This window comes from Lutra lutra, chromosome 14 (genome assembly GCF_902655055.1).
Source record: "Lutra lutra chromosome 14, mLutLut1.2, whole genome shotgun sequence".
Taxonomy (NCBI): domain Eukaryota; kingdom Metazoa; phylum Chordata; class Mammalia; order Carnivora; family Mustelidae; genus Lutra; species Lutra lutra.
Window position 1 is genome coordinate 80,323,482 of NC_062291.1, and position 13,774 is coordinate 80,337,255.

Sequence of the window (13,774 nt, forward strand, 5' to 3'; positions counted from 1 at the left end):
GAGCTACTCTGTAGTCTTCAAGGCCAGTTGAGAGCTGCATTTCCAGGGCTTGCTTTATGCCCGGAGAAGCAGAGTTTAAATGAAGAGCTCCCTTCGAAGTAACCTCGTGGTAGGAGCACAGCCAAGCCTGAGACTCACCTCTGCTAGAATTAAATAGACCCCTATTGATAGAAACCCACTCAAATGATTTCTCGAATCTTCTCCCAGTCCCTGGAAGTTAAGTTCTACAAATGCAGTGGGTGAAGGTACCACTTGGTGCGTCCAGTTCTTACCCTGCCCACAATGACTCAATTTGCCTGTAAAAGGAACGTATACCCTGAATAATTAAAAGCATAAACTTAATAACAAAATAAGAAATCCTGCTCTTTTTTTTTTGAACAGATGCTGGGACTGGCTCAAGGGTGCTTTGACTACACTATTCCCTACATGAAAGAAAGGATGCAGTTTGGCAAAAGGATATTTGATTTTCAGGTATGTAATTATTAGCCTCTTCGTTCTGAGCCATCCTCTCGAGGCTTCTGCTAATGAAGAGCTGTGTCATAAAGCTGTGGAGGGCGTCTCCTCGGGGCAATCTTAATGGGAGAGGTGGGGAGGAGGAAGGAACAGGTCTCAGGGTGCATACCTGTGAACGCCTTGACCTTCTCCAAGGGCAGAACAGTCGTCCTTGCGGCCCACCTGTGGCATGACTCCGGATTTCTTAGTGAGAACTTTACAGTTGTCTCCGCACTGCTTCCCAAGTTCTAGGGCATGGGGTCTGCAGTCAGGCACCCAAGGCTCAAATCCCAGCTCTCTCTTACCAGCTGTAGGCCGTGGGCCCCAACTGCCGCATCTCTAAACTAAAGGTAATGCTAGGGTGACTTGGCCTCAGAGAGGTGTGTGGAATATGTAGCACGTTGCCTGCGTGGGACGAGTGCTCGGTAAATGGGAACACTTGTTAGGAGCCCTCTGTGCGGGAACCACACAATAATCCTCCGAAGACTACACTTGGACACTTCTTGAAAGCAGAAGGTACGGTTTGCTGCAGTGAGTCAAATGAGAAGTTTTCAGCCAAGTGTGCATTGAAAGAAGCTCGCCTGGTCTAATGATGTGGCTCCTCGGAGCTCCCCAGATACGGGGGCCGTAGGGGGCCATGGCATCTTCCAGTCCATGTGGAAGCCTTGCCAGGTTAGGGAAGGCCCGGAGCCGCAGCTTACTCAAGCACTTTACCTAAAAATCCAGAGTAACTGTTTCACATGTTCGTGAAACCTCCCTGTAGGCAGCTCTAGGCTCCACATCTGATTTCTTACTACATTTCTGGCTCTGTTGTGCTGCGTCATCTTCAGGTGCTGTGATAAGGACTTGGCCTTACACAAGGACGCACAGATTGCTTGTGCATACAGATTCTAGGCACAGTGTGAGCGTACGCGGTCAGTTCAAGGTCTGGAAAGACTGAGCGTGGCAGGCCTGGCCAGGGCCCCCCATAGCCCGTGCTGTCCTTGCATCTTAGCCACGGGAAACGAAGCACCTGGAGATTGAGTTCCCAAGGACATCAGGTGTCAAACCATAGGCGTTTCGTCTTGGCTTCTGGTCCTATTTTCATTTAATTATGCTAGAGTACTTTCTCAGAGCCAGCTGCCACAGAGATCGCAAGGAAAGGGACAGAATATGAAGACAGTTTGTGGGAAGCTTTAGATCTCCTATGTACAGAGGAAACAATGTTTCTGTGTCTGTGGAGTTGGCGAGGGAGGGATACGGCGTCAGGTGAACCGATAGGTGTAATCATGACACTTCTAAAGATGCCGGCTATGGGTAATTAAAAGAAAACTGTGAAGCTTCATTTTGATCATAAAACGGGTTTAAATTAATTATTAAATATAACAAATTGTTAAGCCTAATTCTGTGATTTTTTTTTTTAAATCTTGACAGTTACACAGAATTACATGAACTTTGAACGTTTTCTAGATCCGTTTCCTTGTAGATTGCAGATTTTTAAGTATTTCTACAAAATGAAAGCAAATTCCATTTCGGGGGTATATTTTCATCCTGTCAGTGTTCCACATCCAGGCAAGACTTTGAGGATAAGCTATTTTTTCAGAAATCATAATTCTCTAACTTGGGCCCGAATTTCCAGGGGCTCCAACACCAAGTGGCCCACGTTGCCACCCAGCTGGAAGCTGCGAGATTGCTGACGTACAACACTGCTAGGCTTCTAGAAGCTGGAAAGCCGTTCATAAAAGAAGCATCGATGGCCAAATACTATGCATCAGAGGTAAAACAACAAACAACCGAAATCCGTAATTCAGCCTCCTTCCCCTCCCCCCCCATTGTGTATGTATGAACCTTTCCACTTGGTATTGATTGAGCATTTGTTTTTCAAGTAAAATAGCATAGACTGCGGTTCCTACAACAGAAAAGCAAAATCGCAAGCCTTCCATGGAAAAGTGCTTTAATTCTATGAGGTCTCGGTGTTTTCGCGGGCTCTTCTGTGGAAACTGAGTCACGCAGTTTGGGTAGAACACGCATCAACGGTCCCTCCGTGAGCCTTATCTGAATGTGGCATCCCACCCCTGGTGCCTCTGGTTCGGGCAAAGTGAATACCAGGGGAGATCACGTGAAATAAAAACCCCAAGAAGAGATTGTTCACGTTTTGAGGGAATGCTTTCTGTTGATGCCTCACGCATTCTCCCTTTAAGCCGGTAGACGCTGGCCGGAGAACTTGCCAGATCACTGAGTGCTGCGTCCCAGCCTCTGTCGTTTGTCTTCGTCACTCCGTAGCCTGGAGTAGTTCCTTACCTCTCAGCCCCCAAATTTCACCTCCCACCTTTGCCTCCCTTCTGAGTTCCAGACTAATAGATCCGGTTTCCATTGGACCTGCCCACCCCGTTGTACCCATTAGAGGCCTGAGCCGCCTTGACACCCTCCTCCCCCTCATCCACACCTTGAATCCCGTCATCCATGCAAGTATTTCTCACACTCACATGTTTCTCTGCCTTTCTGCTGCTCCCTTTGTCCAAGCCATGGCATTTCTCGGCCAGAGGACCCCGCTCACCTTCCGGCTGTTCCACTGGGCCCTCTTGCTTCTTCCTCTAGGCCAGTCTTCCCTTTCCAGAATGTCCAGGAGCCCATGTCACCCCAGCTTAACTTTCGTGGCTTCTCCCAGCAAATGGAACAATATTTGTATTCAATTCCTGCTGCTTTTAACAATTTAACCAAAAGTTTAGTGGCCTAAAGCAATACAATTGTATTAATCTCATGGCTCTGGGGTTCCGAAGTCTGAGTTATCACTGGATAGAATCAGAGTGTCAGCAGAGCTGCCTTTTGGAGGCTCTGGGGAGAATCTATTTCCTCGCTCTTCCCGCTTCTAGAGGCTGCTCGCCTTCTCCCACTCACAGCCTCGACTCCGCCTTCAAGGCCCTCGGGGTAGCATGTTCAAATCTGGCTCTGGCTCTCCTGCCTCTCTCTTTCCCTTAAGAGGACCCTTGTGATGCCGTTGAGCACACCCAGGCTATCCGGGACCATCTCCCATCTCAAAGCCCTCAACTTAGCACAACTGTGGGCCCCCATGGCCACGTAAGGTAACAAACATTACAGTTTCTGGGGATTAGCATGCAGACGTCTTTGGGGTCCATTACAGTCTTCAGCCTGCCTGCCATCGTGAGGCCCGCCTGCCTGCCTCCCCATGGTCTTCACAGTTTACCCTGACCCCAGCGCACTGCCCCCCTCAGGTCCCTGAGGTTGATAAACCCATTTTCCTCTTGAAGCCCTCCCACATGTTCCTCAACTTGAAATGTCCCCTAACTCATCCTTTGGGGCTCAACAAAGCTGTCATTTCCTCACACGTTCTCCCCACCCCTAAATCACATCAGCTTTCCTAACCAGCTCTTCTATTACGCCGTAGAGTTTACTTGTTTCTGTAATTGTTAGTTGGACGTGTGAGCCAAAAAGGGCAGTGACCGGCCACCCCCCCCCCACCACACCGTGGTTTACCAGCAGCTGGCAGAGTGTGTGATGGAAAGAAGGCCCTGGATGAATATTTGCTGAATAAACAATGCCTGTTGGTAGCATGTGATTGTGTCTGATCAATACCCTAATTTTCCTAAGAAAATGGGAATTTTGTGAATTAATAGGACAGTTTGCATTAGTGCCATAGGGAAGGAGACTGAAGAGACCATGCTGTCTTATAAGGTCACTTCAGTCCTTGCACTTGCCGGTAGCGGGGACCCTGCGTCACTAGAATATTCCGCAGGAGTGTCTCTGGTGCACAGGTTTTGTGGTTTCAGCAGGTCGTCTGCCGCTTGGCTTTGGCAGGTGGCGGGCCTCACCACCAGTAAGTGTATCGAGTGGATGGGAGGAGTCGGCTACACCAAAGATTACCCGGTGGAAAAATACTTCCGAGATGCGAAAGTCGGTAAATATATTTTTTTACGTTTTATCTTGTTTTCTTTTATTCGCCTCTGTGGCTGTCAGGGCTGCTGTCTGTGTTTGATTTTCTGCTACTGAAATCTTGGGCAAAGGCAGTGTCGTCTCTTCCATGTTGTGTTTACTGGCTGTCGTCTTCTCTGTGGTTGGTTTTCCTTCCCCCCATCCGTCCTTCAAGAAAAAAATGGATGTATATTTTTTTTAAAACCTCAAATTGCCTTTTTAAATGACTCCACAGGCCTTTTAGTAGAAGTGCAACAAAATCAGCTGTTGTAATTTTTCTTTTCCTAAACACATTAATGCATTTGATGCGTTGAATGCCGATCTTTGAAGCGAAGTTCTGATTCCGGAAGCTTCTTGCCTGATCAAGCCCGAGTGTTCTGATGCTCCACTACCAGGTGGGGAGCCCAAAACGAGGGGCTTTCAAAGCTGCCTGTTCCTGAGGGACGGTCCAGGCTTATACACGGATAGCCGAGGAACAACTTCCGTGTTTCCTACTGATTCTGGAATCAGAATCCAGTTTTCAAACGAATATTATCATCTCATAGGCAGAATGACTTTGTCATACAGTACCATATTCAGGGGCATGGTGTGTCACTAGGGACAGTTTGGGTGGTTTTTTTTAAAAAATTTATTTCATTTTTAAGAGAGAGATAGAATGAGCCGGGGAAGGGCAGAGGGAGAAGCAGGTTCCCAGCACCCTGGGATCAGGACCGGAGCCAAAAGCTGACATTTAACTGAGCCACCCAGGCACCCCAATTAGGGACCGTTCTATAGCAATCACAAAGGTGACATGTGAGAGCGATTTCTTGTACAGATGTGTGGCCATGGGAGCACTAATTGTTCCTTTCACTCCATTTTGTTTAAGGCACAATATATGAAGGAGCTTCAAATATCCAGCTGAACACCATCGCAAAGCACATCGGCGCAGAATACTGACATCAGAGGGAATGGGGCCTCTCCCCCGATCGCTGGTAGAACATTCTAAGCTATTGTGCCTTGTTGGGGAAGTAAACCTCCACAACATGGAAGCATTCTGTTTAGATCCTTAGTCATGATGCTTGGGGTAGACCTTTGCTGTTTGATCTGTTGTTCTGGGCTGCATCAAAGAGGCACAGGAAATCATTTTTCAAATTTGGGAAGAAAGGCATCTGTATTTTTCCAGAACTATTTTTAGAGTTGTGTACATATTAATCATTCCAGCTTCAGGGCAGGCAGACGTTTCACTCTGTCAGCATTTGGAAAAACACACTTGAAGTATTACTTACAGACATGGCTATTTTATATTCCTGTTAAATTTTTATTTTTTAGAATCAGTCAGAGAAGATTTTGTCACAGTTGGCAATTCTATAGATCAATTCTAAGTTTCTAAAGTAGGTAGCAACCGAAAATGTATTTAGAAAAATCTAAAAAAAAGTTGTAGTTAAAAAAAGAAAAATCTGAAAGTTCTAGTTTTGAATGTCTGGAAGTGGGTGGAAAATAAGTGTATGGTTATTATTTTAAGAGAGTAAAGCAATATAATTTGTTACTGTAATTGACCTGCATAAAGGATGCATTTCATGATGATTTCAGCAGATCATTTTAAAAACAAGTCTCTCGGGGTACCTGCCTAGCTCAGTTGGTAGAGCAGCACGTGACTCATGATCTCAGAGTTGTGAGTTCAAGCCCCGTGTTGGGCATGGAGCCCAGTTTAAAAAAAAAAAAAAAAGCCCCAAACAAGTCTCTCTATTAGTTTTCGAGCATAAAGTTAAATAGTTTGGTATTAGTATTATAATCAGAACATATTCAATATTACAATATTCATTTTTATTGTGCATTATTTTTCAATGTCATTTCTTTCTATATTTGAGTTTAATAGTGTTTCCTCAAACTTAATTATTGGGCCTGATCATGAGTAGTAATGGAGAAATTATTTCTGGTTCAGTGATGCTCAAGAGGGAGAAACCTTAAGAGCTGTGCGGCGAGGAGAGGGGCTGAGGGGGAGAAGTGGTGCTGCTGCAAGTCTGCAGACATGATGCCCACCCTGAAGCCGAAGCATCGCCCCTTCTGCTTCAGCGTAAAAGGCCACGTGAAGATCCTAAGGCTGGCGCTAAGTGTGACATCCATGACCTTTTTTATCATTGGACAAGCCCCTGAACCATACATTGTCATCACTGGATTTGAAGTTACTATTATTTTCTTTTTCATAATTTTATATATACTGAGACTTGATCGATTAATAGCCTGTTTATTTTGGCCTTTGCTTGATATCCTCAACGCAGTAATAGCAGCAATATTCATGGTAATTATATCTGTGTTGGCACTGTTACCAGAAACCACAAGAGTTATAGCCCTTGGAGGGGTGTTTGGAATCCTGGCGGGAGTGTGCTGTATTGCTGACGGGGTCCTTATTTACCGGAAGCTTCTATTTAATCCAAGTGGTCCTTATCAGAAACAGGCTATTCATGACAAAATATAAGTTTTGTAATTTTATATTACTCTTTAGTTGATGCTAAGTATTAAGTATATTAAATGTATTTATTATTTAAAAAAAAAAAAAAAGAGGGAGAAACCTTGTTCCTGTAAAGAAGTATATCAAAACCTTACAAGGAATGAGAGAAGGGGCCTATAGGATTTGAAAAAAACATATTCGGTGATGTAAAAAATAATATAAAAATAATTTTATATCTGGGAAGGCAAATATCTATTGTTTCACAATACAGATTATAGAAAGGCAAAGTTCAACAAAATACTGGCAATACCATTTCTTCAGTATTGGGGATTCTCAATCAGGAGAAGAGGACCCCGTCCCCCTCCCACCCAGGGTGCATATCCTAAGTCCCCTCAGGGAGGTAGACATTAGAGTGGTTAGAGTTTTGTGTTTTCTGAAAAGGTGACATGGGTTAGAGATAGTTGAAAAATGTTTCAAGGCTCATAATCACTACTGTTCAATGGGAAGCATTTTAGTACATAAATGAGAGTATCGTGTTTATTAAGAAAATGACATTTTTAGAGTAATCTTGCTTGGCACAATTATGTTTCTTGAATTGGCTTAATTTCTATAATGCAAAACACATTTAAATATTCAGAATTGGTAAATACAATAGAGAGAGGATTACTTTAAAATATCAGGAAGAAATAAAGACAAATTTAGACCTTGGATCAAAAGAGATAAAGTCTACTTGACTTTCAAATAGAGAGAGGATAGAAACTAATTCATTCAATCTTTCCAAACAAAAAGACAGTCTGGTCTGATGAGGAAAGTAGGGGAATAGATAAAATGCCCTAAAACAGGACTGGACATCTTTAATTTCTATGATTATATTAAAAGGTGAACTTTACAGATAATGCTATAGAAGCCAACATTAGTAGAAAAAAATCCCAACGGGCTCCTGTGCAGTCATAAACGTGAGAAACTACAATACACCTCGTGTTCAAGTTAGCAGTGTTGGAGAAACTCCTGTGTAGATCCAGACCTTGAATTTGTATCTTGTCCTGATAAAATTCTAATGGTGTGTATATATTGTGCATGTTCACAAAATCCAGTTGAAGATTAATTGGATATTATATTAATGTATCTACCTTCTTTTATTAAAGAATCATCGTGTTATTTTACCTTCTACCAAAGAGGATGTTGTGGGGTTTCCCTGTAGCTCTTCCCTTATGCAGGGCTTGAACTCATATCAAGACCTGAGCTGAGATCAAGAGTTGGACCCTTGGGGTGCCTGGGTGTCTCAGTGGGTTGGGTATCTGACTTTTGATTTCGACTTGGGTCATGGTCTCAGGGTCACGAGACCAGGCCCGTGGCAGCCTCAGCGATCAGTGGGGAGTCTGCTCGAGATTCTCTCCCTCTGCCCCTCCCCCTTCTCTCTCTCTTTCTCTCTCTCTCAAATAAATACATCTTTAAAAAAAAAAAAGAGAGTTGGATGCTTAACCAGCTGAGCCACCCAAGCACCCCATCCCTTATATCTTTTCTTAATAGCCATGACTTTGGGGTCTGTAAACTATCTGTCCCGAGTTAGTGTCTCATGGAGGATGAACGTGTTCACCTCCTGAAGGCTGTAGCTTTTCTTTGTTAATTTGAGGGTTGGGCCTCCGTGGTTCTCGGTGAACCCAAACACCAAGGAACCGCTTGGGCTGTATTTGTGTGGGGGAAGCTGGACTCCCCCCAACAGCCAGGTCAGTATTGTTAGAGATTTTACTTATTTTACAACATGAAAATGAGTCCGTGTCAAAGGCTTCAGAGTCAGGGAAAGTTAAGCCTAGAAAGACCTTAGAGAACGATCCAGCCAACTCGCTCATTTTAAATGGGAAGGATTCATAGCCCAGAACGTTCGCCCTTGGTCCTCCAGCGGGGACAAAACAAGATAAGAGTCCAAATATACCGGCTCCCAGTACAGTGCCCTGCCTCCAATTTATCATCATCTCTGTTCAACAGATTTTGGATTTCAGTCTCGTTATACTTCAGTATTCTTGATGATTTATTTTAGGTTTAACTGATAAAGAGTTAACATTTTGAAAGTATTGCCATTGATCGCTGTCATTATTTATATATATAATCACCTGCCAATCACCTTGCTGATGTACTTTTGCTGATCTTTCATAAATTGAAAGTTTTGTTTTCATGGTATGTATCAAGCAGTCTGTTCAGTATTACAAAATCAGAATTCTATGGAGAATTAAAAAATATAGCACTCGTTAACTGGAGGGTTTTGCTGCTCTAACGAAACAAAACTGTCTGTTAAGCATACGGATGAAGTAACAAAATAAGGTCATCTTCCTGCAAAATACAGAACACCTGTGTTTCCCAAGCTGCCATCTTGCCTCTCGTGTAAGCCAGTTTCATCTGTTTTCTGAGAAAGGGTCTTCCGATGGAGGCCAAGTTTAGTTTCTGAAGCTAAAGAAAAGTGTACTGGAGCATCCTTTTGTTTATTTATTTATTTTTGCTGAAGCAGCTCTCCAGTAGAGAGGCCCCATCTTCTGAGCACATTTTCACGGTATAGACTATAGCTAGCTGACATTTATGCCCGTGCTTTCTGGTGCTACTTTTGGAAACTTCGTATTTGTTGTGCCTGGTACTCAGTGATACGCCTTAGCCTCACGCCATCGGAGGCTTCAGCTTGTCTGTTCCCCGTTATTTCCTACATTAGTTTAGAAATCTAAGTGTCAGTCCCTTTCTTCCTTTGTCACTCAAGGGCACGTGCCAAGCATTCACAGCCTCCGAGGGTCTCAAGTTGTCACACAGAGCTGAGAAAGACTGGATAGTTACTGGAACGTGTGTTCATACCTGGTGTCGTCTTTCTGTTCTCATCAGTGCGTCCTCACGCAGAGATTGAATAGGAAAGGACCAAGGTCAACCCCACGCATAAGTATTTCTTCAGATCCTTTAGAAGGATGACACTGAGTGCCAACATCTCTTGGGCTCTCATCAGCCATTACTCTACACTCTTGGCACATGCGGTAGGCTTTCCTGTCAGCCCATTTGACAGACCAGGAGACTGAGGTGTGGGAAGCTTAAATAAGATGCTGGCTGGCCCATGACAGAGATGATGCAGACTTGGGCAGCCTGGCCGATGAGGTTCTTTTCAAACGGAGAAGCTAGCTGGGAAGAGGGGTGCGAGACAAATCAGCAGGGGTGGTGGGAGCCCACATGTCCTGGGAGAAAGACTGGGGAGTGGGATGGGCAGGGCGATGGAAAGATACAACTGGAAGGGGAACAAAGTACTGAAAAGGGCACTAAAGCAATGCCAGAAGACGCCCTCCCCTCCAGAGCGACCTGGAAGTTACCTTGAGGAAGGAGGAAGGACAGAGCAGGACAAGAAGCTGAGTGGACGGGCGGATGGCACTGCGGTTTGTACAGAGAGCCACCGCATCACGGAGCAAAGCTGACTGGACAGAACTTAGTGGTAACTAGGAAACAAAATAAGGTAGGCCAGCATAGCAGTGCTTATGGGTATGAATGGGTTAAACTCACCTATGAAAAATGAAAGATGTCAGGATGGGACCAAAGGAAAATGTAAATCCCAGCTGCACGCAGTTAGAGACACCAAAGGCACAGCAGCGCTGGGGAGTTGGAAGGATGGGGCAGAGGTAGGACTAGCCTGGAGGAGGAGCAGCACAGCATTAAAGGCGCACACAGTCGGCCGTAAAGGGTAGCCGCAAGCCCACCAGCAGATCTCACCGGGAAGGCACCGTAGTCGTGAACTTGATGTCTAACAACATAACTGGGAACTATATACAGCAAAACAAATAGAAATACGATGAAAACCATTGACAAAGCCATCATCACCGCACCGACTCGGGAGTCAGCAAACCCAGTAGAAGGTGAGCAGGGATCCAGAGGGCTGGGATGGTGTGATTAACAAGTTTGAGGTCTGCGGGGGAGAACATTCTTTTCAAATGCAAATGAACAGCCCTGTCGGATTTGCCACAAAGGACATTTCTACAGCTTCCAAAAAACAACACAAAATTTTATAGGCAACACGCCCACCATACCCAATGAGAAGTAAATACATGGCAAAAAGGTAGCGTACAAAAGAGCCAACCGTGAACTTTAAATAACTACGGTTAATTCAATATACAGAAATAGAGATGACAGATTACGGACAGTGGTATGGGAAGCCCCGCTTTCTTGGTCCTTACTTGGTCAGACAAGAAGGAATGTCACGGACTTTGGAGCAGCAGGGTTGATAGTAGTGAAAAGTTAGAGATGCTTAAGAGAATAAGTAAATGATGGAACTACACACTCTACATCCCATGTGGCAGTTTATTATTATTTTTTTTATTTTTTAAAGATTTTATTTATTTGACAGAGAACACAAGTAGGCAGAAAGGCAGGCAGAGAGAGAGAGAGAGAGAAGCAGGCTCTGCACTTAGCAGAGAGCCCAATATGGGGCTCGATCCCAGGACCCTGGGATCATGACCTGAGCCCACGGCAGAGGCTTTAACCCACTGAGCCACCCAGGCGCCCCCCATGTGGCAGTTTAAAAGAATGAGGTCCACGTCCTGAGTTGAAATCCTCACCCAATGTATCGTTAAAAAAAAAAAAATCAAATATTTGTGCTCAGCGGTACAGGTCTATTTCTATAAAACCAAGCGCGTATAGAAATTTTTATCATAAACTCAGGAAGTGTAATGGCCACATCGATCACTGCATTGAGGGCCTCTAGGGCCAGCGCTAGGGGTCAAGCAGCACCGCCCTTGAGGTCATTGGGGTCACCTCTACTGCTGGAATTTTTGAGAGGTAGTTTTTTTTTTTTTTTTTAATTTATTTGACAGACAGATTACAAGTAGGCAGAGAGGCAGGCAGAGAGAGACAGGAGGAGGAGGCAGACTCCCTGCTGAGCAGAGAGCCCGATGCGGGACTCTATCCCAGGACCCTGAGATCATGACCTGAGCCGAAGGCAGAGGCTTTAACCACTGAGCCACCCAGGCGCCCTACTGCTGGAATTTTTATAATGGGAGTATAATAGGACTTGCATAATTGCCATTAAATAAATATAAGCATATTATTTATAATAATTAACAGCATTAAATAAATATAAGCATATTTCAATGTGTCATTGAAAATAAAACAAAACCTACCTATGTGGTTGCTGAAATTTTTCCCTTTTGTACATCATTTGACATTTTACTGATTTTTCTGCTTTTCTCAACTAGCCACAGCCAAGTAGGCTGCTCCATCCTGCCACCCAGGACACTGGACTGATGGACAGAGAACCAAAATGGGGTCTGAAACCTAGTCGCTTGAAGGGTTGGCCTCCGTGGGTAAATCACACAGGCCCCGTGTAGACAGCTATCCTGCACGGGCCTTGTGTGTCTTGCTCCGCTGAGCAGGACTTTCTGGGAGGGCTTCTGGCATTCAGGTACAGACTGGGCCGTCGACACTAGCCTAGGGATTAGCATCTGATCTTTTTGTCGTAATTTGATTTTATGGGATTTGACCTGAGATCTCCAAACATAATAGTTACAACCTGCAAACGAGAAGAATTTTTTCCATGTGAAATGGTGTATCCATCCGTACGTAACACCCTCAGCTTTGCCTCTTGCCCACAAAATATTTACTGTCTGGCCCTTAGGAAAAAGTTTCCCAGGCCGATTAAGTTATTGCCTCTTAAATCAGATTCTGCGAAGGTCAGTCAGTTAGTCTGTTTAGAAAACACCAAAAAAAAAATAATAAAGCAAGACACGCGAGTCCCCCAAGGAACTTGGGTCATTCACTCCATTTCGTTCGTAGCCTGTCTGGCCCGATGGACTCCTTCCTTCCAGCTACAACAGTGTTCATGTCTCCCGTCCTTAAACACTTGTAAGACCCTGTGGGCCACTGCCCCACAGCACGGCTGGGTCGCCACCTGCAGCCACCTCTCCTCTCAGGGTGCACTCCTTTCATCTCTTCTTAACTGCCATTCAGTTTTGTCAGTGCACTTACACAGTGCTCTCAAGAGTTATCTTTCTGGGGCACCTGGGTGGCTCCGTCGGTTAAGTGCCTGACTCTTGCTTTCAGCTCGGGTCATGATCTCAGGGTTGTGAGATCGAGCCCCACGTCGGGCTCCATGCTCAGCGTGGAGTCTGCTTGAGATTCTCTCTCTCTCTGCCCCTCCCATTGTGTGCCCTCTCTCTGTCTCTGTCTCATAATAAATAAAAGCTTTTTAAAAAGCTTTCTTTTTACCTTTATTGGTGACCTCTAATATCCATTCCAAACTATTGTTTTAGACACCTCTCTTCCATCTCAGGCTCTCTGCTTCCTTTGCTTTTTGGACAGAACACCAACTTTGGGGAGAGTGGAACAGACCTTTCAGGGGCCTTTTGCCCCCCACACCCAGCACCAAGTCAACTGAGACCCTGATCTACCAGTCAGATTATGGGGCCTGGAATCTGCCTGTTTCAGAATCCCTTGGGGGATTTTTCATTGCACACTCCAAGTTGAGTGTTACACTGATTCTGGCCCCAGAGTCCATGTTCCTTTTCAACTTCCCAGCACCCCAGTGTAGCAGGACCAGCTGACGAAACTCCGGAACTTTCTAAACACCCACCTGCTTAGAAGGGCAGAGAAGCAGAAGGCAGAGCGGGCAGGGCACCTTCCCCTTCGTCCTCCTGAGTTCAGAGGTGACTAGCTCATTACAGATTACCCATTCTCTCTCCTAATGTGCAATTGAGAAGCCATGCACCAGCTGTTTTCTTAGTTCCGTGGAACCAAAAGCAATTTAGGTCAATGTGTTCATCACAATTCTCCCACCCCAAAATAGGAGGCTCGGTGAGGCTTGCTTTAATGAAATTTTACCTTTATTAGTAAGAGAGTTAATAAGGAAACTACTGATAAATTACCTTAGATTCAGGGCTTTAAAACTAATAATTTTTCCTAGAGAGAAATGGATTTTTTTTTTCCCCTCTCGGAGAT

The 13,774-nt window shown here is 44.8% G+C and overlaps 2 protein-coding genes across 2 annotated transcripts in view; both read left to right on the forward strand.

Annotated features, from left to right (window-relative positions):
• ACADSB (acyl-CoA dehydrogenase short/branched chain) overlaps positions 1-5,793 on the forward strand; it is a 38,189-nt gene extending 32,396 nt beyond the window's left edge. The window contains exons 8-11 of the mRNA XM_047701773.1: positions 382-471; positions 2,111-2,248; positions 4,288-4,387; positions 5,267-5,793. Of these exons, the coding sequence (XP_047557729.1) occupies positions 382-471; positions 2,111-2,248; positions 4,288-4,387; positions 5,267-5,337 (399 nt within the window). The 3' untranslated portion in view covers positions 5,338-5,793. The remainder of the gene's footprint in view (positions 1-381; positions 472-2,110; positions 2,249-4,287; positions 4,388-5,266) is intronic.
• Positions 5,794-6,409: 616 nt separating this feature from the next.
• LOC125084475 (chemokine-like factor) lies at positions 6,410-6,939 on the forward strand. Its single transcript, XM_047701785.1, has one exon. It carries the CDS (start codon positions 6,410-6,412, stop codon positions 6,854-6,856), a length of 447 nt encoding a protein of 148 aa, XP_047557741.1. The 3' UTR covers positions 6,857-6,939.
• The last annotated feature ends 6,835 nt before the right edge of the window (positions 6,940-13,774 follow it).

Excerpts from the sequence above, each read along its gene's own strand:
- LOC125084475 (XM_047701785.1), top strand. The coding sequence starts at position 6,410 with ATGATGCCCACCCTGAAGCCGAAGCATCGCCCCTTCTGCTTCAGCGTA.